This window comes from Telmatherina bonti (genome assembly GCF_933228915.1).
Source record: "Telmatherina bonti genome assembly, chromosome: 12".
Classification (NCBI taxonomy): Eukaryota; Metazoa; Chordata; class Actinopteri; order Atheriniformes; family Telmatherinidae; genus Telmatherina; species Telmatherina bonti.
The window spans coordinates 6,270,517-6,297,946 of record NC_136610.1 but is presented as its reverse complement, the minus strand read 5'-3'; the positions used below and the strand labels follow the sequence as shown (position 1 = coordinate 6,297,946).

Genomic DNA, 27,430 nt, shown 5'->3' with positions numbered 1-27,430 from the left:
CAGCCAAAAACAAGAAGCTAAAAATAGCCGAATAAAAAACACAAAACTATTTTTCATCCAGACCTGATGTCAGATTACTGATCCTCAACTGGACAAAATAAACATTTTATTGTTTAAACGTGTTTTTTTTAATTTACTTTTTTACTTTACTGTATACGCAAACTTGATTAAAACCGAGCCAGAACCTTCTGACAGCTGATCTGGGACCAGAGTTGCTCTGGAACTCGGTCTAGGATCAGGTCTGGGATCAGTCTGAGGCGGAGTCAGCAGTTTGGAGCTGCTCAGAGTTTCATCACCGCCCAGAAGGAATCAGACTTTGATTCAGTCCAGTTCTGAAAACCACCATGGAGTCCTTCAGGGTCTTTCTGTGTCTGGTTCCGCTGGTCTCGGTCCTCTCGGCCAGGCCGGGATGCGGACCGTGTGATCCGGCTCAGTGTGCTCCCCTCCCGGCGGAGGGCTGTCCTGCCGGCTCTCTGAAAGACGCCTGCGGCTGCTGCCCGGTGTGCGCCGCCGCTGAGGGCGAGCTTTGCGGCGGCGCCCGCGCGACCGCGCGCCGCTGCGGCTCCGGGTTGGAGTGCGTCAAAAGCAACGAGGACAAGAAGTCCAAGATAGGAGTGTGCGCGTGCAAAAATAACTACGAGGTCTGCGGAAACGATGGCATAACGTACCGGAGCGCCTGTGCTCTGAAGAGCGCAAGTCTGACAGCCCAGAGGGACGGAAACAAACCGGTTCGGTTCCAGAACAAGGGGCGCTGCGCCACAGGTGAGAGACACACAGGTACTGGCAGCTTTATCTGACCAACCGAGACGTTGAGGCGGTTCGGATCAGAAGGAGGTCAACATCCAGAGAATGACTGGATCAGGAGGGAGACAACATCAGGGAGAGGATCAAATCAAGAGGAAGTCTGGATCATGAGGATCAGATCAGGAGGGAGGAACATCAAGATGATTGGTCAGGGAAGGGGATGTTGTGTGTGTTAGGTAAACAAGTATGAAGGTAAACATGTTGTAAATGTAAGGAGGAGGATCAAATCAGGAGGATTATATCAGGCGGAGGATTGGACCGGGAGGAGGCTCAGATCTGAAACAGGACCAGAACCAGTGGTGTAGTGGTCCCTTGTGAAGTGGGTATACTCCCAAGTAGCCCGGAAAAACACTGTTCCAGAAAAAGTGACATGTAAGACTACTCTATTTAGTTTACCCCAAAATCCATCAATATACTTGCTCATGGTCACATAATTTCTGCTCTTTGGTTTCAGAGAAGAAGAGTTATGAAATTATTCAACCAGAACTGACACACAGGCTGAAACAAGCTAATAGACACACATACATATATCTTTATGATGTCTAAAGTTAACACAGCTGAAGGCTAACTGTACCAGTGCAGAGCGACCTAGGTACACCTAGGTATACTCAATGCTGACTGATGCTGACTGAAATAGAAGTGGGTATACTCTGTATACCCACGTATACCCTGGAATACACCACTGACCAAGTAAAATATTGGCAAGTACACATGTTCTCAGGTAAATGGGTTGCCAGGGAAACTTCTTAGCAGGCAAACATGTTAGCAGGTAGATATGTTGCCAGGTAAACATGTTAGCAAGTAAACATGTTAATAGGTAGGCATGTTGGCAGGTCGGTGTGTTGGACTGTAGACATGTTGGCAGGTAGGCGTGTTGGCAGGTTGGCGTGTTGGCAGGTTGGCGTGTTGGCAGTTTGGCGTGTTGGCAGGTAGACATGCTGGCAGGTAGACATGTTGGCTAGTTGGCGTGTAGATAGGTAAACGTGTTGGTAGGTAGACGTGTTGGTAGGTAACATGTTGGCAGGTAGACGTGTTGGTAGGTAGACGTGTTGGCAGGTAGACGTGTTGGTAGGTAGACGTGTTGGTAGGTAGACGTGTTGGCAGGTAGACGTGTTGGCAGGTAGACGTGTTGGTAGGTAGACGTGTTGGTAGGTAGACGTGTGGGTAGGTAGACGTGTTGGCTAGTAGACGTGTTGGTAGGTAGACATGTTTGTAGGTAGACGTGTTGGCAGGTAGACGTGTTGGTAGGTAGACGTGTTGGTAGGTAGACGTGTGGGTAGGTAGACGTGTTGGCTAGTAGACGTGTTGGTAGGTAGACATGTTTGTACACGTCTACCTGATAACACATGTTGGTAGGTAGACGTGTTGGTAGGTAGACGTGTTGGTAGGTAGACGTGTTGGCATGTAGACGTGTTGGCCTGTAGACGTGTTGGTAGGTAGACGTGTTGGTAGGTAGACATGTTGGCATGTAGACGTGTTGGTAGGTAGACGTGTTGGTAGGTAGACGTGTTGGTAGGTAGACGTGTTGGCATGTAGACGTGTTGGCCTGTAGACGTGTTGGTAGGTAGACGTGTTGGTAGGTAGACGTGTTGGCATGTAGACGTGTTGGTAGGTAGACGTGTTGGTAGGTAGACATGTTGGCAGGTAGACATGTTTGCAGGTAGACGTATTGGCAGGTAGACATGTTGGTAGGTAGACGTGTTGGCAGGTAGACGTGTTGGTAGGTAGATGTGTTCGTAGGTAGACATGTTGGTAGGTAGACATGTTGGTAGGTAGACGTGTTGGCATGTAGACGTGTTGGCATGTAGACGTGTTGGTAGGTAGACGTGTGGGTAGGTAGACGTGTTGGTAGGTAGACGTGTTGGTAGGTAGACGTGTTGGCAGGTAGACGTGTTGGCAGGTAGACGTGTTGGTAGGTAGACGTGTTGGTAGGTAGACGTGTGGGTAGGTAGACGTGTTGGCTAGTAGACGTGTTGGTAGGTAGACATGTTTGTAGGTAGATGTGTTGGCAGGTAGACGTGTTATCAGGTAGACGTGTTGGCTGGTAGACATGTTGGCAGGTAGACGTGTTGGTAGGTAAACATGTTGGCAGGTAGACGTGTTGGTAGGTAGACGTGTTGGTAGGTAGACGTGTTGGCAGGTAGACATGTTGGTAGGTAGACGTGTTGGTAGGTAGACGTGTTGGCATGTAGACGTGTTGGTAGGTAGATGTGTTGGTAGGTAGACATGTTGGCAGGTAGACATGTTGGCAGGTAGACGTGTTGGTAGGTAGATGTGTTGGACTGTAGACATGTTGGCAGGTAGACATGTTGGTAGGTAGACGTGTTGGTAGGTAGACGTGTTGGTAGGTAGACGTGTTGGCATGTAGACGTGTTGGCCTGTAGACGTGTTGGTAGGTAGACGTGTTGGTAGGTAGACGTGTTGGCATGTAGACGTGTTGGTAGGTAGACGTGTTGGTAGGTAGACATGTTGGCAGGTAGACATGTTTGCAGGTAGACGTGTTGGCAGGTAGACATGTTGGTAGGTAGACGTGTTGGCAGGTAGACGTGTTGGTAGGTAGATGTGTTCGTAGGTAGACATGTTGGTAGGTAGACATGTTGGTAGGTAGACGTGTTGGCATGTAGACGTGTTGGCATGTAGACGTGTTGGTAGGTAGACGTGTTGGTAGGTAGACGTGTTGGCATGTAGACGTGTTGGTAGGTAGACGTGTTGGTAGGTAGACGTGTTGGTAGGTAGACATGTTGGCAGGTAGACATGTTTGCAGGTAGACGTGTTGGCAGGTAGACATGTTGGTAGGTAGACGTGTTGGCAGGTAGACGTGTTGGTAGGTAGATGTGTTGGTAGGTAGACATGTTGGTAGGTAGACGTGTTGGTAAGTTGATATGTTGGTAGGTAGACGTGTTGGTAGGTAGACATGTTGGTAGGTAGACGTGTTGGCAGGTAGACGTGTTGGTAGGTAGATGTGTTGGACTGTAGACATGTTGGCAGGTAGGCGTGTTGGCAGGTAGACGTGTTGGCAGGTAGACGTGTTGGTAGGTAGACGTGTTGGCATGTAGACTCGTTGGCATGTAGACGTGTTGGTAGGTAGGCGTGTTGGTAGGTAGACGTGTTGGCAGGTAGACGTGTTGGCAGGTTGGCGTGTTGGCAGGTTGGCGTGTTGACAGTTTGGCGTGTTGGCAGGTAGACATGCTGGCAGGTAGACATGTTGGTAGGTAGACGTGTTGGCAGGTAGACGTGTTGGTAGGTAGATGTGTTGGTAGGTAGACATGTTGGTAGGTAGACGTGTTGGTAGGTAGACGTGTTGGTAGGTAGACATGTTGGTAGGTAGACGTGTTGGTAAGTTGACATGTTGGTAGGTAGACGTGTTGGCAGGTAGACGTGTTGGCAGGTAGACGTGTTGGCAGGTAGATGTGTTGGTAGGTAGACGTGTTGGTAGGTAGATGTGTTGGACTGTAGACATGTTGGCAGGTAGGCGTGTTGGCAGGTAGACGTGTTGGCAGGTTGGCGTGTTGGCAGGTTGGCGTGTTGACAGTTTGGCGTGTTGGCAGGTAGACATGCTGGCAGGTAGACATGTTGGCTAGTCGGCGTGTAGATAGGTAAACGTGTTGGTAGGTAGACGTGTTGGTAGGTAAACATGTTGGCAGGTAGGTACATCTGAGGTGAGGATGACATGAGCAGCTAATAAACCTGAAGTTTAGTAACCAGAACGACTGAGACTCAGTTCTGAATCAAAGATGGCTTCTGTTGGCGGTTTGACTGTAACTCTCTCTGACCGGTGTCGTTTCTGATAATCCTCTTCATCAAAACATCACATTCCTCTGGCTAGGAAAGGCGCTACTGAGCATGCTCAGTGCACATTCCTGTCGGGTCACCGAGGACGTTCTGTCTCTGATTGGACCTGTCTGGTTCTTTTCTGGTCTCTGATTGAACTTGTTCTGTGTGTCTCATCTGCAGCTCCATCCATCGTCACTCCTCCAGGTGAGGTGTACAACGTGAGCGGCTCCCAGGTGTACCTGAGCTGTGAGGCAGTGGGCGTGCCCACACCTGTCCTCACCTGGAAGAAAGTGAGTTTATCTGTAATCAGTCCACCAGTGACTCTGTGTGCAGCTCGAAATCTGATGTTCTGACATCAGATAGTGGTGAACTGGTGACCTCCTGGTTCCGCTTCCTGGTTCTTCGACTTATTTCCTGTTTCCTGTTGAAACAATGAACGTTTCCACCCAGAAACATAAACAGGAAACTAACTTTCAGTGAGCTCCCCATGGAATCATCCTTCAACAGGTTCTGGAAAATGATTTAAAAACAGAATCTTACACCTCATAACTCGCCAGTTTGGAATAATGGGTGTATTTTGTATGGAGGGAAATCTCTGTCACTGTGATTGGTGGAACACGGCATTACTTGATGGAAGGACTGGAAAATTAGGAATTCAGAAAACAGTTTTCAGTGACCCTGAAGGCAATTCCTCAAACTTCCATAAACGTGACGAAAGCTGCGTTTGTCCCTGTCCCACCTTCAGGTGTCATTAGCGGTTTTTTATTTTAAAGATAATAAAATGACACTTCATTCATATAGATAGACAGACAGACAGACAGACAGACAGACAGACAGACAGACAGACAGACAGACAGACAGATAGATAGATAGATAGATAGATAGATAGATAGATAGATAGATAGATAGAGATATACCACCAGACTATGTATATGGATGCAGTGTACCGATGTGATCATTTCCCTTATGAAGAGTTTATTCTACAGAGTTACAGCGAGCCTTCCCGCCGTTTAAAGCCTCTGGATGGTTTAGATCTGTTCATCGCTGTTTTCTCATCCAAAAGCAACAAACGGTGGTTTTCCAAAGCAGCTCCGAAGCTTTGGAACAGTCTTCTTGTCTCAGACTCAGCTTAGATATCGTCAAAGCTAAACTAAAAACCAAACTTTCAAAATCTTTTGTTCTTATAATTTAGAAAACTTTATTTTTTTTCAACTATTCTTCTCATTACTCTCATTTTTACTGCATGTGTTTTCTGGAACAAATGCTTATCCTTCGTTTCTGTAAATTCTTCAGCACTTTGCTCAATCAGTTGTTCTTCTGGCTGTTCTGTACAAATAAATCAGATTAGATTTGATAGATGATTATTTAAACCTTTTCTTGTGACTTCAGAACTGCAGCAGTCTGCCTGAAAATGATCTCCACTGTTTCTCCAGTTTATTGTGTAGTTGGTGTTCATGATGGAGACCAGTTTGTTTCTATGGATCTTACCAGGCTCATTGATTAGTTTATTGATCCTGCCGGCATCCCTGGAGCTGATGCTGCTCTGTCAGCATGATGGCCCTGGTCACCAGTGATCTGATCTTCCTCAGGAAGGAGATCCTGCTCTGAGATGAAGAAACTTTGACGTGACGCAGTTTTAGTCTGACTAGACTGGTGGAGCATCTGAGTCAGAATGATGATGATGATGATGATGATGATGAGTGTCTTCCTTCAGGTCCTCGGTGAGAAGAGGAGGATGGAACTTCTTCCAGGTGACAGAGACAATCTGGCGATCCAGACCAGAGGAGGACCTGAAAAACACGAAGTGACCGGCTGGGTGCTAGTGAGTTTCAATTTATTTTATTTTATTTTATTTTATTTTATTTTATTTTATTTTATTTTATTCTAAACACAAAAACGTGTGAAGCCACACAACCAGTCTCAGTAAAATGTATACGTGTGATAGTAAAAGGCATGAAACTAGGAGTGTGCATGTAGCCATGTTTACATGTTAATTAACCAAGAGAAAAAAGGAAAAAAAATAAAAGAGTGATAATAAGTTAAATATTTAGACTCAGGATTAAATTGGGATTTGCTGTGTGTGTGTGCTTGTGTGTGTGTATTATACATTTTATGGACCATTTTAATGGTTGTTGCTGTTTTTTGTGACAGAAAAACTTTGTAAATAAAAAGTTTTCGGTTTTACTGTGATTTTATTGAACGTTTCTCCGGTAAAAGTGCTGCAGTGATTAAATCCAGGATCAGACGTAAACAACTGTTTACTGGCTGTTTGTTTTTGCATAAGTTGCTTTATATTTACATCATGTGACCACTTTAGTCAGTTGCCTCTTTAGATCTTTTTCCCTCAATTTATATATTTATTTCTAAGCTTTCATTTGCAGATGCGGCTCTTTTCCAGATGGACCCCCCTATGAAGGGTCCCTTCATGGCCCCCCCACCAAAGATTTTCCAGATTTAAAAGGATTTTTAAAAAAAAATAGTTTGTGTGGGAGCGCTTCCTGCTCTTTGGCCACAATAGACCAGACAGCAGTAAAGACAAAAAAAAAAACAAAACAAAAAACAGACTCCAAGGCAAACCATCACAGGAAGTGATGTCATGACTTCAGCTCGCTGTTGGACCAATCAGACCCGATGTGTTTCAGATCTCCCCTCTGACCAAAGAAGACGAAGGATCGTACGAATGTCACGCCACCAACTCCAAAGGTGAAGCGTCAGCTGTTGGATCCATTCACCTGGTGGAGTCCACTGATGACATCACCACCAAGAAAGGTATCAATAATGACATCATCAACAGCCAAACTAAATAAGAATGAGCTTTTTAAATGAAGGAATAAAATCATTTAAAATTCCTTTAAAATGTTCAGAAAATTATGTTTTTATTTGTGAAACAATTTTAAAAAAATTAAAAAAGGAAAGAAATGGATCAGACTTCTGCAAAATTACAATCAATAAGATCAATACATCTCCATTCACCATCCATCCATATCATAAATATTTTATTATGAGTGATTTTTAAAAAAAAACCGACTTTTACTGATTTTGATGTTTTACAGATTTTTCTCAGTTATTATTAATCAGTATTTTGTTGGTGTTTGTGGACAATAAAGTTTTCTCAGTATGATGATGTCATTTCCTTTCAGTGATGGAGGCGGAGCTCTGATCAGCTGATCAGTGACATCACAGGAAGCGCGAGGATATGAATATTCACTGAAAAGTAAAAAAAAAAAAAAATCTTGTTTCACATCTTTTCCCTTCTTGAACTTTAACATTTAACATTTTTTCATTTATTTTTCTCCTGAGAAGACATTTATCTCTTTTAAGTAGCGCCAGACGGAGCCAAGCAGGTAAACTGCTGGTTACCATGGCAGCAACAACATTAAATCTATTTGACGTGTGAGCAGAACATGTTTACCTGTTTGTTTTCATTCTGTTTCATCTATCGTTGTGTAATAAAAAACAACATCATTTTAATGTTTTTGGGAATCTTTTTAAGCTGTTACAAAAAAAAAAAAACTTTATGAACTTCGTCTTGAGGAGACCCGTCTTCTACGGGCAGCAGCAGGAGATCCAGCAAAACACAAGATGTTTGCTACGCAGCACTAATGCTAACATGTAGCATAGCAACATGACGGAGAGAAACTCAGCTAAAAGACTCGACCAGCATCCAAACCAAACATAGTAAAACCCCAAACAGGAAACATGAGAACATCACCGTCCACTTCTGATCATTAAAGAAAACAGGCCTTGTGACGAAGACGTTAATCAGAGTAAATATTTGGACTTTACTGGTTTGTTTGCTCCAGTGCAGAACACAAATCACATCACAGTCCAGCAAGGACACTGCAGACTTATGTAGCCTTGGACCAAGATGTCCATGACAGAGACTCGAGAGACAAAGTGGCGTATAACGTCCCAAATTATCCGACATTAACATTATAATGTAGAATTATAGTAATTATGGGCTTTAGAATAATGATTTTTATGTGGGAGCTGGGGTCGTGGACTATGGTCCAAGGCTGTACCTCGCGGGACCATACAGGTTTTCTCATTAACAGCATTTTTTTTCATTATATTACTTTTACTTTTGTACTTTAAGTAGTTTTGAAACCAATACTTTAGACTTGTATTTGACCAAAAAAGCTGAGTAGATACTTAAACTTCTACAGGGGTGTCCAGCTCCGGCCCTCGAGGGCCACCTTCCAGGCTTTCATTGTTTCCCTGCTCCAACACACCTGACTGAAATTAATGAGTCATTGTGCAGAACTTTATAGTTTGTTGGATAGTTTTGTTGTTGGAGCAGGGAGACAATGAAAACCTGCAGGACTGCAGCATCATCTCATCTACAGCGTAGTCATATTTTTCTGCCCAGACTGTTTCCGTGTGACTGCGCAAAGTTGACCTGTAAAGATGCAGATAAAACACAACTTCAAGTTTTCGTTTTATTAATGACATGTAAGCGTTCATACAGCAATGATCACAGTCAAACAGCACAAGATTATTCTTAGCAAAATGCTTATTAATAATCAAACATAATTGTTTTTTTGCTTTTTAAAATTGAAATGAACTTTTTCAGGCCTCATTTACACGAGGCATCATTTTTCCGTCTGTGCTCCTGCTTCGAGCACATAAGGAAACATTCTGGTTCATATTCAGTGTTACTGATCCTGAGTCATGTTAACTTTAATGCTAATATGTGACATGTTAGTGTGTGATAGAGTAGTATATTTATGGCTTGAGATCAAATGTTGCAGCAAACCGTTCAGCCCAACTTAAACCCTGGTAGCACCCAGTTTCAACAGACCAACCAACTCCACCTTACTTATTAAAGGTATCACTAGACCTGGTGTCAGGCGTTTCTTTTAAATAAAGCTAAATAATAAACAGATTCATTCTTATTAGTGATAAAACTCCATAAATAATCCCTCAACCAGACCCCTCACTCCCTCTGCTGGTCAAAATCTGCTGCTGAGATCACTGATGCCTGGATGTGCATGTGTGAAAAATTTGCCATATCTTTGTCAAAAGTAAAAATCTAATATTTCTAATCTTACAAATTAGACAACAACGTTTGAACAAAGTGAAAAAATTTTTCTGGATACACCACAACGTTCTCTTTTGATAAGCTCGGGAAAATAAGGTTTGACAACAAACTCCAAAGCATTCGTCTTTAATAGTAACTAAAAGGGATTTGTTTTTGGGGATAGTCATGGTGACTTTTAAAGACACCAGTGCTTTTCAGCCCAGTCGCCTTCATCAGGGAGTGTTATGAATTGTTGGTATAAAAAATGAGCTATTTCTTCAAAAACGTTTTGCAGCAAAATATATATATATATAATAATGCTATTATATCACCCTTAATTTAATCCTTATCTACAACAAACATAAATGTCTAAAGATAAATATGATTTTAGAAAACTAATCTCTAAGTTTCTTAACACAGATCATGAATTTGGTCATTTTGAATTCTGAATCAATTTGCTCTTTTTAGTTCTCCGTTAGGTTTTTTTTTTTTTTTAAATTTCCTTTTTTGGTCAGTACGTTAGGTTATTGTTCATGTTTGTTTATATTATTAGATTAGTAAATAACTTTTTATTTTCACTCTATGTTCTGATTTGTTTAATAGCCAATACATAGTATAGGGAGTGACAAACTCCAGTCCGGGAGGGCCGGTAACCGGCAGGTTTTTGTTGTTTCCCTCTACCAACACAGCTGATCCAAATCAAATGGATCCAGCAGCTTCTTGTCAGCCAATATTTGAATTTCGATCTGGTGGGTTGGAGCGTGGAGACAACAAAAACCTGCAAGATAGCGGCCCTCCAGGACTGGAGTTTGATACCTGTATAGATTTTTGGAGGAAAAAATTTCTGGACAGCGTCAGTTCACTTAATCACACTGGATATATGTGGGTATATCTAATAAGAATAATAATGCATAAACAAAAAGCCATGTGGATGTGTGATGGATTCTGATTTTTATTCAGTTCAGTTTATTAAAATTTGCAACACTGCCCGCTAGTTGGCGCCGGCGTGCCTGTTTTACAACCTCCTGGAGGCAAAGAAGAAGAAGAAGAAGAAGAAGAAGAAGCGCAAACAGCTTCCGGGTCGAGCTGCTGGTTTTGCCGCAGTTTAAAGTTTAATAAATTAAAACATTTTAGGGATAAATCATGTATGACCAGGATGAAGGTACGTTGATTCAACACACATATGCATCTTACTGAGACATTTCTCACAAAATTAGACTTGATTTAGACTTCTACTTTCAACCAAATCTTGACCACAAAACGGAGCTCTGTACGTTTCCAATGCTAATGCTAATGCTTAGATCAGACCGACTGTTAATAATATTATATAATAATTCTGTTTATAATATTTCAGATTATTTATATCTGTACCTATTCACGTTAACACACAGAGACAGACGGGCAGTTTGTGTTTCTGACAGAGTTTTTAGTCATGCTAACTAGAGCAGCTTTGCTGATGATCACGGCGGCTCTTTAGTTCAATTTAATTTTGTTTTTATTTTTTATCAAAGAAAGTAGCTTTTTCAGAACAAGTGCATGTGAAAGAGACAGAAAATATCATATTATCTTATTAGGGCCTCTACACAAAACTGTCATGTGCTAAAGTTTAGTTTTTGGGGGGGCTTAACTAAGTAACCTTCATCTTATTACAATTAACAATCTGTAGTCTGGATCAGGTTCTGGTTCCGTTTATGATGGTCCCCAAGAGCCCAAATGCTTCCTTCCAGAAGGAGGCAGGGCTATGGTGGGAAAGATTGTCCAGAAGAGGCTGTGTGTGATGATACCTTTCACTGCCATCTCTACAGGAGGCTGGAACAAGAACTTTAGTTTAACTTTTACTCGCCTGAGAGTCAAACATTGAATAATCACAGTTCTGATTAACAAAACTTCCACTGAATATAACTACACATACAGGTGTTTAGTTTAATCACCGATTAACAGGCTGATCTACTTACTGCCGTAAACTAGATATAACTGAGATTATTCAATCATTAGATCAGTGTTTTTCAACCTTTTTTTAGACAAGGCAAACTTTTTCTCACTGAAAACTCACAAGGCACACCACAAACCAAGATGTTTTTATTTTTAAAAAGTCTATATTATTAATATAAAGTTCATCTCGTCAAAACATCTTGAATAGAAATCAGATAAACACAACATAATGGAGTTTTATAATCTTTCACTGGGGCCTGTTTGGATGAACACAGAGCTGCTTTTTAGACTAATTAGAGGAAATTGGATAATTTCTCACGGCACACTAGTGTACCATGGCACAGTGGTTGGAAAACACTGGATTAGATACAGAAAGGAAGGCATCTCCTTAAAGTACAAATGTGTGGAAACAAAAGTATTGATGAAGTTTACTGTTTGTTTTGAGAGAAAACTGAAGTTTTACAACCACAGCTTGTTTATCAGCAGTAAAAAACAACAATGTAATGCTAAACACATCGTAACAGTTACTGATGACATGCACTTACAGCCGATGCTTCTATCTGTTTTCAGACAACCAGTATGATGAAGATGATGATGAAATCACTCCAGATCTATGGCAGGAAGCCTGTTGGATTGTCATCAGGTAAACAGCTGATTTGATGTTTAAAGCATCATCGCTAGAGATTCTTCCTCCTCCCGTCTGAAGGCTGTTTCCCTGTAAATCACGTTCATTGATCTGCTCCTCCTGCAGCTCGTACTTTGATGAGAAGGGTCTGGTCCGGCAGCAGCTGGATTCCTTTGATGAATTCATCCAGATGTCTGTTCAGAGGATTGTGGAGGATGCTCCTCCCATCGACCTGCAGGCAGAGGCCCAGCACACCTCAGGCGAAGTGGAGGAACCGGTAAGTGGTGGACAAGGTCCAGGCGATTAAACGAGACTATTAAACAAACTGCAAGGACTTGGACCCATGTGCTGAAATGGAGAAAAGGTATCTTAGTCTGTTTTCACTGTGAGGTTTAGTTTCTTATGTTCAACTTTCATACAAGCCAACCCTTCCTTCCCTCCACTAAGTGTGAAGCTTGACTCTATCACACTTCCCATGTCTGCTGCCTGGAGTCTTGTGGTCATGGTGGATGACCAGTTGACCTTTAAGGTCCATGTTGCCTCGGTTCCCCGTACTTGCCGATTTGGTCTCTACAACATCAAGAGAATCAGACGTACCTGACAGAACACACGACTCAGCTTTTGGTTCAGGCTCTGGTCATTTAACACATCATTAACGGCAGTTCCCTACTGGCAGGTCTGTCTGCATGCTCTGTTAAACCTCTGCAGATGATTCAGAACGCCACAGCACGTCTGGTTTAGGGCTGCAACGATTACTCGGGTAACTTGAGTAACTCGAGTACAAAAGTTGATCGAGGCAAATTATCTGCCTCGAGGTGTCGTTTAATTAATATCATGTGGTGATATATTTTGATTTATGCATCATCGTGGCGCTCTCAGACTACTGCACTGTTCGGAGGGACTACATCATTGTTTCAGTAAACATATAAAATATTTCAACATTTATGAAATATATAAAAACAGAACCTGTCGCCTACGGTGTGTCTGTACAGTATGACTGTTTAACCCGGACTGATGACAGACAGCAAACAGCAGCGGCGAGCGGTTTGCTTTCTGTCTGAAGATTCTCGTTGCTTTGGTCTCTAATGGCAGAGAATGAAGAAGAGGAGAGGAAAAGACAGAAAAAGTCTCAAGTGTGGGACCATTTCACACTGAAAAGGGCAGAAAACGTAGTGCAGTGTGTGTGCTGAAATTACCGATGCAAAATAAATGTGAAAACAAAAAAATCAGGTTCTTACCTCCTTGTCTAAAAAAAACAAGAGAAAATGCGGTCCAATGCTGATGTCGGGTGGCGCATCGGTCCATCGGTGCACACCTGAAAAAACAAAGAACACAAGAAAACATACACACAAGACGACCGCAGTCGTAACAAACACACACACACACCTTTACATCCTGGCTCCTTGTTGAAGAGACCGGTTCTGGTTTTCCTTGGTTCTGCTGGTTCTGTAACTCCTCCTCTCCTCCCTCAGCCTCGGTACCTGCTGAAGTTCGAGCAGATCTACCTGTCCAAGCCGACCCACTGGGAGAGAGACGGCGCCCCATCTCCCATGATGCCGAACGAAGCTCGCCTGCGGAACCTGACGTAGGTCTCAGCTCACGTTGCCACGACGACGCCTTCCCTTCCACACAGTCTGAACTGGTCTGAGCCGGTTCTGTGTTCCTGTGCGTCTCCAGGTACTCGGCACCGCTCTACGTCGACATCACAAAGACCATCATAAAGGAAGGGGAGGACCAGCTGCAGACCCAACACCAGAAGACCTTCATCGGTAAAATTCCCATCATGCTTCGCTCCACCTACTGCCTGCTGAGTGGGCTGACAGACCGAGACCTGTGCGAGCTGAACGAATGTCCGCTGGACCCTGGAGGCTATTTCATCATCAACGGCTCAGAGAAGGTACGCTCTGACATCAGAACCAGGTTCTGGTTCTGGTTTTCACACCGGAAACAACGTGAAACCGGATCTGCTTTGGCTTCAGGTGCTCATCGCTCAGGAGAAGATGGCCACCAACACCGTGTACGTCTTCGCCAAGAAGGACTCCAAGTACGCCTACACGGCCGAGTGCCGGTCCTGTTTGGAGAACTCGTCTCGACCCACCAGCACCATCTGGGTCAGCATGATGGCCAGAGGAGGACAGGTGGGTTCCGCTGCTCGCCTGCAGGGAACAAAACATTCCCATCGTGCTCCGTGTCTGACCAATCACAGGACAGATGTAACCAGTCCACTTACTGGTCTCTGACCAACTGTTTCTCAGGGTGTGAAGAAGAGCGCGATTGGTCAGAGGATCGTCTCCACGCTGCCGTACATCCGACAGGAAGTCCCCATCATCATCGTGTTCCGAGCGCTGGGCTTCGTGTCGGACCGCGACATCCTGGAACACATCATCTACGACTTCGACGACCCCGAGATGATGGAGATGGCACGTTTGATTTAGCACTTCTCAACGGTTCATTGTAGTCCGTTTTCGTGGTGACAGCAGAGCGCCGTGATGGCGCTGTGTTTCAGGTGAAGCCGTCTCTGGACGAAGCGTTCGTGATCCAGGAGCAGAACGTGGCGCTGAACTTCATCGGGTCCAGAGGAGCCAAACCGGGAGTGACGAAAGAGCGAAGGATCAAATACGCCAAAGAGGTTCTGCAGAAAGAGATGTTGCCGCACGTCGGCGTCAGCGACTTCTGCGAGACCAAGAAGGCGTACTTCTTAGGGTGAGTCCGCTCTGATGCCACCTGAGACTCACCTGTCCAGGTGTGTGTCGGACCTCCAGGTGGGTCAGGTGTTTCATGTGTGTGTTGTGTGTTTCAGGTACATGGTCCACAGGCTGCTGCTCGCTGCTCTCGGGAGACGAGAGCTGGACGACAGAGATCACTATGGAAACAAGAGGCTGGACCTTGCAGGGCCACTATTGGCCTTCCTGTTCAGAGGGTGGGGCTTCCTTTACACGCCGTTTCACCTGGAACAAACACGTTTTACAGACGCTGTGGTAGATCTGTAGGCGCCAAAAACACACAGACGATCCGCGGGTCGGTTTGCAGATTGAATCGCTGTGGAACCAGTACTGTTCCAGTTGAAACACTGAAACTGGTTTCTTTTCAAATAAAATCCTGCAAAACCAGTTCAGATTAAAATGCTGTAGTCAGTTTTGTGACTGAAACTGGTCTGATTGGGACTGAAACTGGTCTGTTTGCGACTGAAACTGGTCTGTTTGCGACTGAAACTGGTCTGTTTGCGACTGAAACTGGTCTGTTTGCGACTGAAACTGGTCTGTTTGGGACTGAAACTGGTCTGATTGCGACTGAAACTGGTCTGTTTGCGACTGAAACTGGTTTTACTGAGACTGTAATGCTGTAAAACTGGTTTTGTTCCATTTGTTCAGGATGTTCAAGAATCTCCTGAAGGAAATCCGGATTTACGCTCAAAAGTTTATCGACCGAGGAAAAGATTTCAACCTGGAGCTCGCCATCAAAACTCGGATCATCTCGGATGGACTGAAGTACTCGCTGGCCACTGGGAACTGGGGCGACGTGAAGAAGGCTCACCAGGCTCGGGCAGGAGTGTCTCAGGTGAGATGCTTTACCTGCCCCGCGTGGTGTCATCCAACATGTGGATCAGGATCTGACCCGTGTTTTCTCTGGTCCAGGTGTTGAACCGTCTGACCTTCGCCTCCACGCTGTCCCACCTCCGTAGAGTCAACTCTCCCATCGGCAGGGACGGAAAACTGGCCAAACCCCGACAGCTGCACAACACGCTGTGGGGAATGGTGTGTCCAGCGGAGACGCCTGAGGTACAAACAGCTGGGAATTCTCGCCTGGCCTGCTTCGGGTGTTTGATCAGCTGTATTGATGATGCTATTGATACCTGATTTCAGGGTCACGCTGTGGGTCTGGTGAAGAACTTGGCCCTGATGGCCTACATCTCTGTGGGCTCGCAGCCATCACCCATCCTGGAGTTTCTGGAAGAGTGGAGCATGGAGAACCTGGAGGAGATCTCTCCTGCAGCCATAGCAGAGTCCGTTCAATCGATTAGGTTGTAATCAATCACTTTACTCACCAACGCGACTGTAAGATGTGTGTTTTTTTGTTTTTTAGTGCAACAAAAATCTTTGTCAACGGCTGCTGGGTTGGAATCCACAAAGATCCCGAACAGCTGATGAATACTCTGAGGAAACTCCGGAGACAGATGGACATCATTGTTTCCGAGGTAACCAGATGAAACCGGATCAATTATTCAGATATTTGAACTGGATTTCCTCAGAAAACCAACAGAGTCTGCAGTTCTGCTCGTTTTTTAAGAAGAAATGTTAGAATTTTGTAGTTTGTCGCTGAAACGACAGCAGACGTCACGGAGATGGAATAATGTCGGGAACTGTGCGCGTTTTTTCCAGGTGTCGATGATCCGAGACATCCGAGAACGTGAGATCAGGATTTACACGGATGCTGGGCGGATCTGCAGACCGCTGCTGATCGTAGAGAAACAGAAGCTGCTGCTGAAGAGGCGACACATCGACCAGCTGAAGGAGAGAGAATACAACAACTACAGGTGAGGCTCGGTTCTGCCTGGTTCTGGCTTTCTGGACTCCGTTCTGCCTGGCTCTGGCTTTCTGGACTCTGTTCGGTCCTTCTCTTTGGGTGACGTGCTTTGCGTCTCAGCTGGCAGGACCTGGTTGCGAGCGGCGTGGTGGAGTACATCGACACCCTGGAGGAAGAGACGGTGATGCTCGCCATGACTCCTGATGACCTCCAGGAGAAAGGCGTGGCCTACTGCTCCACCTACACCCACTGCGAAATCCACCCGTCCATGATCCTCGGAGTCTGCGCCTCCATCATCCCCTTCCCCGACCACAACCAGGTACCAACAGAACCCAGGCGTCCATCAGATGTTCCTGTGGGAATCAGTTTGTTTCTCACACGGATTGATCAGCTGATCGTTGTGTTCTCCATGTTTTTCTGGTTCGGTGTAGTTTTCAGTTGGTGTAATCTCCATAAACTGAATGAGGAAATGATGACTTGGTATCAGCACAAACTTCCCAAATCGATGCAGTTAGATATGAATTTACAGATATTTATTTAACACCAGACATTTTGAGAAAGCTATTTTTTAAATAAAAATCTGTTTGCACGACTAGATATCTGGGAGTAATTAGATTACTGAAATCTGACATGCTCTCCGGTAATGCATATTTAAAAGATTGACATTTACCAGCCTTTATCGTGCATGGTGATGTTACTTCCTGTTATTTTCAAAACATTTTGTGTTTGTTGAACATGGTTTTAGCATTAGCTGCTAATGTTAAAGCCCACGTCTTAGCGTTAGTTGCTAGTTGCTGAGAGTACGAAGCTGCAATAGTATACAGGTGAATGTAACCCAACGATGACTGAAAATAATCAGAATTTTGCCTTTTCCTGGATTGAGGAGCTGAATCTTCAACATAATCCAGCAAAAAATACTTTATGCTAATTATTCATGCAAGTTTCTGATTCTTTTCTAGTTTTACATTTTAACATTGGATTTCCTGAAACAAAGTTAATACCAAATCATAAATATTAAAAATAGTTTTTTTTGGCATCTTTGCTAAAAAGCTGATTCATGACAGAATTGACACAGGGGAATTTACAGTTGTGTATATTTGCTAAAATTTCATAAAGCACCAGAACATCATGTGACTGCAGCAGTGCTGCCACTGGAAAAGGACATTTATATTTTAAAACAAACAAACCTAAGCTTCATAAATCAATATTGAATTATTAAATTTGAATAAATAATAAATAAATATAATTAAAAGAACGCATCTCCACTAGTTTATATCTGCAGAAACTGAAGGTTTCTGCGAGACAAACACCACATTCTGACAGACATGATCGTAGCTTTTGGACTGAATTTCTTTTCAGTACAGTTCCCATTTGTTTGGGTTTCCAGGTGAAAAAACCTGGCGAGGGGACCAGAATGTCTGATTATGGAGCCAATCTTACTGGTCTGACCCCAACAGGGCGGAGCTTGACACATTGCCATCCACTGATTGGTCGAAAGAATCGTCCCTTCCTGTGCGATGTGGCCGTGTCCACAAAGCAGGAACAGCTCCATGTTTAAACATGGATTCTTCTTGTTTTCTAAAAACCACATGAACTGCTGGAAGTCCACCACTCCTCTGTCTTTATGTCACGTGCTTCAGCTTTATGATTCATACTGCCATGACGTCATACGTAAACGACGCGTCTACTTCTGCCCGTTGTGCCAGCTAGAGGCACGTTGGCCGTTTACCGAACCAGACCGTCCCGTATCGATCTGGACCTGCTGGTGGAAAACCAACACCTGGCTCAGAGTTCAGTTCTCTGGCGTCTTCAGGTGTTTTCAGGTTTGTTTGTTTTCCCGTTCAGTCTCCCAGGAACACGTACCAGTCCGCTATGGGCAAACAGGCTATGGGCGTCTACATCACCAACTTCCATGTTCGGATGGACACGCTGGCTCACGTGTTGTACTACCCTCAGAAGCCGCTGGTCACCACCAGGTCTATGGAGTACCTGCGCTTCAGAGAGCTTCCTGCAGGTAATCCACATTTCCTCTGCTGCCAGAGTGAAGGATGAAGGGTTTATTTACGCCCTGCTTGCTGACTGTCAGGTGGAGCCCTTCAGTTTGTTTCATGTTAATTTCAGGGATCAATTCCATCGTGGCGATCGCCTCCTACACCGGCTACAACCAGGAGGACTCTGTGATCATGAACAGATCTGCTGTGGACCGGGGCTTCTTCAGGTATTCACCAGACCTGTTTCATGTACCTTACCTTACCTGAGTCTGTGCTGCATCTGGAAGTTGTGTTTCCACCTGCAGATCCGTTTTCTATCGGTCCTACAAAGAGCAGGAGTCTAAAAAGGGTTTTGATCAGGAGGAGATCTTTGAGAAGCCGACCCGGGAGACCTGCCAAGGTGAGGACGGACCGGTCCGACAGGTGGGACTTAGCTCCGATTGGAGCGGGGGTGAAGTTGCTTCAGAGACTGACAGGAAATGAACCCGTCCTCAGGTATGAGACACGCCATCTACGATAAGCTGGATGATGACGGACTCATCGCTCCCGGTGTCCGAGTGTCCGGAGAGGACGTGATCATCGGGAAGACGGTGACGCTGCCAGAGAACGACGACGAGCTGGACAGCACCAACCGTCGCTACACCAAGAGAGACTGCAGTACCTTCCTCAGAACCAGTGAGACGGGTATTGTGGACCAGGTCATGGTGACCTTGAACCAGGAAGGCTACAAGTTCTGTAAGATCAGGGTGAGTTCACTCAGCAACTGGACGGTTCTGACCGCTTGTTGTCTTCTCTGACGAGACGTCATCTGCTGCCCTGCAGGTCCGCTCGGTCCGGATTCCTCAGATTGGAGACAAGTTTGCCAGCCGACACGGACAGAAGGGAACCTGCGGGATCCAGTACAGACAAGAGGTAAACAAGGACCGCTGATGATTGCTTCAGGTGCGTTCACATCAGGACGGGTTTTACCAGCCTTTTCACCGTTAAGAGGCGGTGGCAGCGTGGACTGTCTGATTTTTGTACGCACTTCTAAAACCCAAATGAAAATAAAAAAGGAAAAGATTTAGAAAATTACAAATAATTTATTTTTCTTTAAGCAGAAATATAAATTAAAGGTGGATCATTATATTTATTTATTTCTATATTTGTTCCAGTCAACAAAAACCAACAAAAGGCCTGAAAGTGGTCAAAAAATACTTTCATCCTGTCTCACACCTGACACTGATTTCCAACCAAAAAAACACACCGGCCTTCCCTCATCGTTCTCACACTCATCCAAAAGCTAAAAAACAGACTTTAAATAAAAAATATATCTGTGAAATAAAACATAATATACTAAAATATGATACAAAAAGTAATTTAACTTGCATAACAACCATTTCTCATAGAAGAAAACAAAAAACACACCGCTAGACTCGGTCCGCTTGGAGACGTGGTCCGCTTGGAGACGTGGTCCGCTTGGAGACGTGGTCCGGTTGGACACGTGGTCCGGTTGGACACGTGGTCTGGTTGGACACGTGGTCCGGTTGGACACGTGGTCCGCTTGGTTGGAGACTCGGTCCGCTTGGTTGGAGACTCGGTCCGCTTGGTTGGCGACTCGGTCCGCTTGGTTGGCGACTCGGTCCGCTTGGTTGGCGACTCGGTCCGCTTGGTTGGAGACTCGGTCCGCTTGGTTGGAGACGCGGTCCGGTCGGTCGGAGACGCGGTCCGGTCGGTCGGAGACGCGGTCCGGTCGGTCGGAGACGCGGTCCGGTCGGTCGGAGACTCGGTCCGGTTGGAGACGCGGTCCGGTTGGAGACGCGGTCTGGTTGGTTGGAGACGCGGTCTGGTTGGTTGGAGACGCGGTCTGGTTGGTTGGAGACGCGGTCTGGTTGGAGACGCGGTCCGGTTGGAGACGCGGTCCGGTTGGAGACGCGGTCCGGTTGGAGACTCGGTCCGGTCGGTCGGAGACGCGGTCCGGTTGGTTGGAGACTCGGTCCGGTCGGTTGGAGACTCGGTCCGGTTGGAGACTTGGTCCGGTTGGTTGGAGACTCGGTCCGGTTGTAGGAGGGTTTATCCATGCGGACTAGAGGTGTGTTTGAAAGATCGATTCAGCAATTCTGAATCGGCTTTCTTATTAATTTCTAAAGATCGATACATAAGTCCAAAGAAATGTTTCCCCGGTGAACTTTAACCTTTTTGCTGCGTCACTGAATTCACTCATACGCGTGTGGAGACTTTAAAACAGTGACCATGGCGTCAGGCACTAGCGCTGTTAGCCAAGCCCCGGCTTTGAAAACGCCCGAAACATTTAAGACTGATATCTGGAAACATTTTGGATTCCGAAAAGACAAACAGAAAGACGAACTCTACAAAAGCAAAGCGATTTGCAGGACATGCCAAACGGAGGTGAAGCTTTCTGGAAATACGACAAACCTGAGTAACTGCATGTTGAGACATGATCTTGTGTCTAAGTCGTCCACCGGGCCGCAACAGATGAAACTGAAGCAAACTTTACAATTATCCGGCCAATTCTGCACATTTTCTCAAAATAACTGAGGCGATTGCAGGCTTCATTTTTAGGGATATGTATTCTGTCGTTGAAAACGAAGGTTTCAGGTGGATAATGAAAGTAGTGGAACGGCACCACGTTATGGTGCCTTACAAACGTCTGTCTGAGAAAGTCATTCCAAACATGGACCAGTCGGTCAAAGAAAATGTGAAAATAAACTTCAGTCAGCAGAGAGGGTGGGAATTACATGTGATACCTAGACATCCGTGTCTACAGAGTCTTACACGAGTGTGATAACACACTCCACCGCTGCCCTGGTTTGATAATTCTGCCCCACATCATGCTTGTGAAGGCAACATTCTGGGAAAGGGACTGCTCCTTACAGCCATCTTTAACTTCCAATACTTCATTAATTTGTGGTTAAATGTCAATATAACACTCATATTAATATGTATATATACCACATATATGACAACACAGTCATGTCACTAAACAAACAAATGTTTAATAATACTGACCCAAAACCATATTAGATTAGAACAAATCAGATCCAGTTGTGATAATCAATTGTAATTTTTCAGAATCTGAATTGAATCAATTCTTCTAACTGGAATCGATACCTCATCCTAATGCAGACCGAGACCGTGTTCACGCTGCACTTTGGTCAGACCAGTCAAACCATTAGAATAATATCTCCCCATTCCCACCAGAGGTGGCGCTGCACTAGTATTTAGCAGAAGAGAGGACCAGACCGGCGTGAAGAAGAAAACTGTTTCCTCCACCTGCCAGTTAAACATGGAGACCAAACTATGGCTGTTTTGGGTTTTTATTGTGTCTTATGCAAGTATACTGCAGAAATCCACTGCAACAATGGACGCAGTATGAACACCAGACGAGGCAGAGGACCCTTAACGCCATCGCTATGGATTGTAGCTCAGGAGGAAGAGCAGTCGTCTTTCAACTCAAAAAAGTTGGGAGATGGATTCCAGGCTTCCCCTGACTGTGTGCCGTAGTGTCCCTGGGCAAGACACTGAACCCTAAGTGGCTCCCTGATGTGCCTATTCCCCATCATAAATACCTCCCACCACTCTGATGTCTCCTCCCCGCTGGGAGACGTGGATCTGAAGCCACCACCCCCTTCATAATTAATCTATCAGTATTGGATAACGATAACACACAGCAGCTCCGCCTTCTTCCAGGACGAGAGCAGATGTCATCGCTGAAAATCAACCTGCCGTTCTGGATTGAAACATGTGGTTTGTTTTCCAGGACATGCCTTTCACCTGTGAGGGGATCACACCCGACATCATCATCAACCCTCACGCCATCCCGTCCAGAATGACAGTCGGCCATCTCATCGAGTGTCTGCAGGGAAAGGTAATCATCAATAATCCATCAAGGATCAGTTGTGACTTCGAAGGAACCAGTTCTGATTGGTTGTTGATTATTTTCAAATTTGAAGCTGGAAAATAAAAGTTTTTGCTTTAAATAAGCTTTTATTGTGTTAGCTGTGTTTGTGCTTCCTGTGACATCATCGCTGATGTCACTGTCTGGAATGGTTTCAGGTTTCTGCCAACAAAGGTGAGATCGGTGACGCCACGCCGTTCAACGACGCCGTTAATGTGCAGAAAGTGTCGAACCTGCTGTCGGAGTATGGATACCACCTGAGGGGAAATGAGGTCAGTCCAGATATCTTAACCCTTAAAACTCCAAGCTGTTTATTGCTCTTTTTTTCTCTGCCTGACCTCTCCGTCTGTTAATGCAATAATCTCAACCGTTTCACACACAGTCAACTAATGAACATCTTTATTTTCAGGACAACTGCAGCAATAATAGTATGTATTGTAAACTGATGCCACATGGATGGATTTGTCGGTATTTGAGTATAAAAACAAAATTGAATGTCACAGAATTTAATTAAAAAAATAAAGGGAAAGATCAACAATGTGGAAGCTTTTTCATTTATAAATATGTTTCTCTCAGGCCTTTACTATCAGGAGTAAAAAGATCCCAACATGCTAACATAAATGCAAACAACACTATTCACATTTTTAAATTTTTCCATTCGCGTTTCCTCTCACCTCTTGTGCCTGGAACAGTTTCTGTCTGGAACACGACAGAAGCCTTCATCACACTTTTCACACTACCCGGGGATGAACTGTTGGACCGGCCTGCTTTTTGTTTTACTTTTTAAAAAAAACTTTATTATTACTTTGTTTTCGATACCAGAAGATAACCATTTTAATTTGAATTAACGCTGATCTTTAGGGATTGAATGTCACCGTCATAATAACAAAAGAAGAAATCTGAGCATTTGATTGGTCAGGAGACCGACAGAAAGTCATCAGTGTTTACATCTGGCTTCATTATTGAGGTCTGCTAACATAATTGACACCTTTTTAATCACAAAATGTAATTAATCACGTAGTTCCCGGAAAAAAACGTTGCACTTAAAGGCAAGATTGAAAACCTTCACGAAAGGCTAGAATTGTCCCTAAATTTAATTTGACCTGCATTTCCACCTCCAGAGGCGCTGTAGCGGTAGGATACTTTGCTGTGCAACATCTGCTCTGCATGTGAATACATCGTGCAGAGTGCACTGACGAGGAGAAAGGCGGAGCCTAATTAACTCAAAATAACCAGTGGTATTTGTTACTGGTATGTGGTAACACATACTGGTGAAAAACCAAGTTATACTGATGAGTCACTGACCTGCTTCAGCAGATTTGTAATCAATGTTATTGATCTGTGATCAGGTTCTGTACAACGGCTTTACTGGGAGGAAGCTGACATCTCAGATCTTCATTGGTCCGACTTATTATCAGCGACTGAAACACATGGTGGACGATAAGATCCACTCAAGGGCCCGGGGCCCCGTCCAGATCCTCAACAGACAGCCAATGGAGGGCAGATCACGGTGAGGTGCACCTGTTCACTCATCTACACACCTGTTCCCACTCGTCTACACACCTGTTCGCACTCATCTACACACATGTTCACTCATCTACACACCTGTTCACTCATCTACACACCTGTTCACTCATCTACACACCTGTTCCCACTCATCTACACACCTGTTCACTCATCTACACACCTGTTCCCACTCATCTACACACCTGTTCCCACTCATCTACACACCTGTTCACTCATCTACACACCTGTTCACTCATCTACACACCTGTTCGCACTCATCTACACACCTGTTCGCACTCATCTACACACCTGTTCGCACTCATCTACACACCTGTTCGCACTCATCTACACACCTGTTCCCACTCATCTACACACCTGTTCCCACTCATCTACACACCTGTTCACTCATCTACACACCTGTTCGCACTCATCTACACACCTGTTCGCACTCATCTACACACCTGTTCGCACTCATCTACACACCTGTTCGCACTCATCTACACACCTGTTCACTCATCTACACACCTGTTCCCACTCGTCTACACACCTGTTCACTCATCTACACACCTGTTCACTCATCTACACACCTGTTCACTCATCTACGCACCTGTTCCCACTCATCTACGCACCTGTTCACTCATCTACGCACCTGTTCCCACTCATCTACGCACCTGTTCGCACTCATCTACGCACCTGTTCGCACTCATCTACGCACCTGTTCGCACTCATCTACGCACCTGTTCGCACGTCTACGCACCTGTTCGCTCGTCTACGCACCTGTTTGCACGCGTCTACGCACCTGTTTGCACGCGTCTACGCACCTGTTTGCACGCGTCTACGCACCTGTTTGCACGCGTCTACGCACCTGTTTGCACGCGTCTACGCACCTGTTTGCACGCGTCTACGCACCTGTTTGCACGCGTCTACGCACCTGTTTGCACGCGTCTACGCACCTGTTCGCACTCAGTCTCACACCTGTTTGCACACCGAGAGGAGAATAAAATCATGTGTCCTCTGCTGGCTTCCTGTCTCACCTGTGATACCTGAACGTCACCTGTGTGTCTGCAGTGATGGCGGCCTGCGTTTCGGTGAGATGGAACGTGACTGTCAGATTGCTCACGGAGCCGCTCAGTTCCTTAGAGAACGTCTGTTTGAGGCTTCTGACCCGTATCAGGTACATGTCTGCAACTTGTGTGGTCTGATGGCCATCGCCAACACACGGACGCACACGTATGAGTGTCGCGGCTGCCGCAACAAGACGCAGGTACGCACGATCAATAACTGAAGCATCTTCTGTTCAGTGGTGTTTGTGGTTTTTATTGTTTGACTTTACCAATTTATTTCCTGTTGCTGCAGATCTCTCTGGTCCGGATGCCGTACGCCTGCAAGCTTCTCTTCCAGGAGCTGATGTCGATGAGCATCGCTCCTCGTATGATGTCCTCGTAGCCAGTCAGATGCAAGCGTGAGGTTTCAACAGGATGTGGAGTAGAAATTTCTTAGTTTTCTGTATGCTTGTTTTTGTAATAGTTAATAAATCAGTTTTGTTTAGGTGTCTTGTTAACTTTTTTCACATGAGCAATTAGTGTCCACTGAGAGCTGTTAAAGACAGCTGATGATTAATTAATCTGCTCATCAACATAACATATATATTCATCATACATCAGAATATACGTTAAAATAAATCCACATAAGTACAGTCTCAACAAAAGACCTGATAGGTTTTCAAAAGTCAAACTGCGAAGAAACTGGTGAAGGTGAGCGATCTTGACCTGGATTTAATGCAGCTTTTTTCTACCACTGCAGTTTCATACTACTGGTTTGTGTGAGATTAGGTGTGCCGTGAGAAATGATCCAACTTCACCCAATTCGTCTAAAAAGCAGCTTTGTGTTCGTCTAAACAGGCCCAGGAGTGAACGATCTGACTTCTATTCAAGACGCTTTGACAAGATGGATTTTCAGTGTGCCTTTCAATATACTGATCACAATGTATTTGATATGAAACATAGACATAGACCCGGATAAGTACTGCTACTTCACCTAGGATCAATATAACCAAATCAATAAAGATGGGAAGCTATTAATTTTGCACATTAACAGCAGGAGTCTGTATGCAAACTTCATGAGCATTAAGGAATATTTGGAACAATTCACACAATCATCCAGTGTCATTGCAGTAACTGAAACATTGTTAAATGTAGAAAAAGGGGTGAAATTTGAGCTGCAGGGTGAAGAGTTTGTACATATAGTGTTGTGGAACCAAATGCAGGAACAGGGGTGCTGGATGAAGACTATTCTCAGAACTCAAAGGAAGCGAACACAATGAATCAGCGAACTGAACTGAAACACAGGGCTACAAATACCTGGAAACCAAACAAGAAACAGATGTAGTAATTTAACCTAACGAGACCAGCTGAAAACTATGAACAGAGGCAAAAAGGCTACACAGGAAACTGAACAGGCAACTACAAAATAAAACAGGAACCTGAAACGCGTAAAGCCTCACATGACATATGGCTCAACAAAATAAAGGAGGAGGTGAATCTGCAATATATGTGGACCAAAATATTAACTTGCGGGTTTTGTAAAATATGGCGGTCAGTTGAATGACACAAAGAAAAGTATAAACCTGTACTCATTAGTTGTTCAAGGACTGGATGGAAGAAATGTATGTCAATAAGAGCTGTAAAAAAGTTCTATGTGGAGACTTTAATATTGATCTTAATTCAAACAAACATAAAATGACTGATGATTTAATTGACACAATATATAGTAGGGCTGTGACTATATGCTTTTGTTCCAATTTCATCTGATTTAATTCGCAAATCTCATGATTCTTCAATATTACTGATTTTGTAGACTAAAAACAACAACAAAAAAAAACCAAAACAGTAAAAAACTTAATTTGCTTGTCGTTTTTCTAGATTTCAATCAGGAAAAAACAACAGTAGCCAGACCATCATTCTACTGCTATAATGCTCAAAAATACAAGTAGAAAGATCAATGAAAATAAAAAAAGGACAAAAATTTTATAACGCATTATCTATATCTATTTTTCAACAACAAAAAAATTTTATTTTAAAATTGTGAAGCAAAAAAATCCTGATATATTTTCTTTGATTCGATTTTTCACCCCTAATATATAGTATGAACCTTTACCACCAGACCACCAGACCCACTAGGATAACCTCCCACTGTGCCACTCTCATTGATAATATACTTACAAATGACATCGCAACTAGTACAGAAAGTGGAATACTTATCAGTGACATTAGTGACCATCGGCCCGTTTTCACAATATATGACACTGACTACAAGACTTGTCTACCTAGAAGTAAAAAAATGTATAAAGAAGAAGA

The 27,430-nt window shown here is 44.3% G+C and overlaps 2 protein-coding genes across 2 annotated transcripts; both read left to right on the top strand.

Annotated features, from left to right (window-relative positions):
* Positions 1–221: 221 nt before the first annotated feature.
* Positions 222–8,033, top strand: igfbp7 (insulin-like growth factor binding protein 7). The gene is made up of 5 exons (XM_079249750.1): positions 222–762; positions 4,759–4,868; positions 6,293–6,400; positions 7,221–7,347; positions 7,719–8,033. Exons 1-5 carry the CDS (start codon positions 345–347, stop codon positions 7,736–7,738), a joined length of 783 nt encoding a protein of 260 aa, XP_079105876.1. The 5' UTR covers positions 222–344; the 3' UTR covers positions 7,739–8,033.
* A 2,602-nt stretch (positions 8,034–10,635) lies between these two features.
* Positions 10,636–25,563, top strand: polr2b (RNA polymerase II subunit B). The gene is made up of 25 exons (XM_079249831.1): positions 10,636–10,760; positions 12,101–12,173; positions 12,282–12,432; positions 13,628–13,740; positions 13,833–14,052; positions 14,135–14,293; positions 14,411–14,575; positions 14,662–14,858; positions 14,956–15,075; positions 15,527–15,713; positions 15,791–15,934; positions 16,019–16,158; positions 16,239–16,350; positions 16,535–16,689; positions 16,800–16,998; positions 18,525–18,693; positions 18,801–18,897; positions 18,976–19,070; positions 19,166–19,416; positions 19,493–19,582; positions 22,431–22,538; positions 22,727–22,840; positions 23,918–24,078; positions 25,143–25,338; positions 25,431–25,563. The coding sequence occupies exons 1-25, from the start codon at positions 10,742–10,744 to the stop codon at positions 25,518–25,520; spliced, it is 3,525 nt and encodes a 1,174-aa protein (XP_079105957.1). The 5' UTR covers positions 10,636–10,741; the 3' UTR covers positions 25,521–25,563.
* Positions 25,564–27,430: the final 1,867 nt, after the last annotated feature.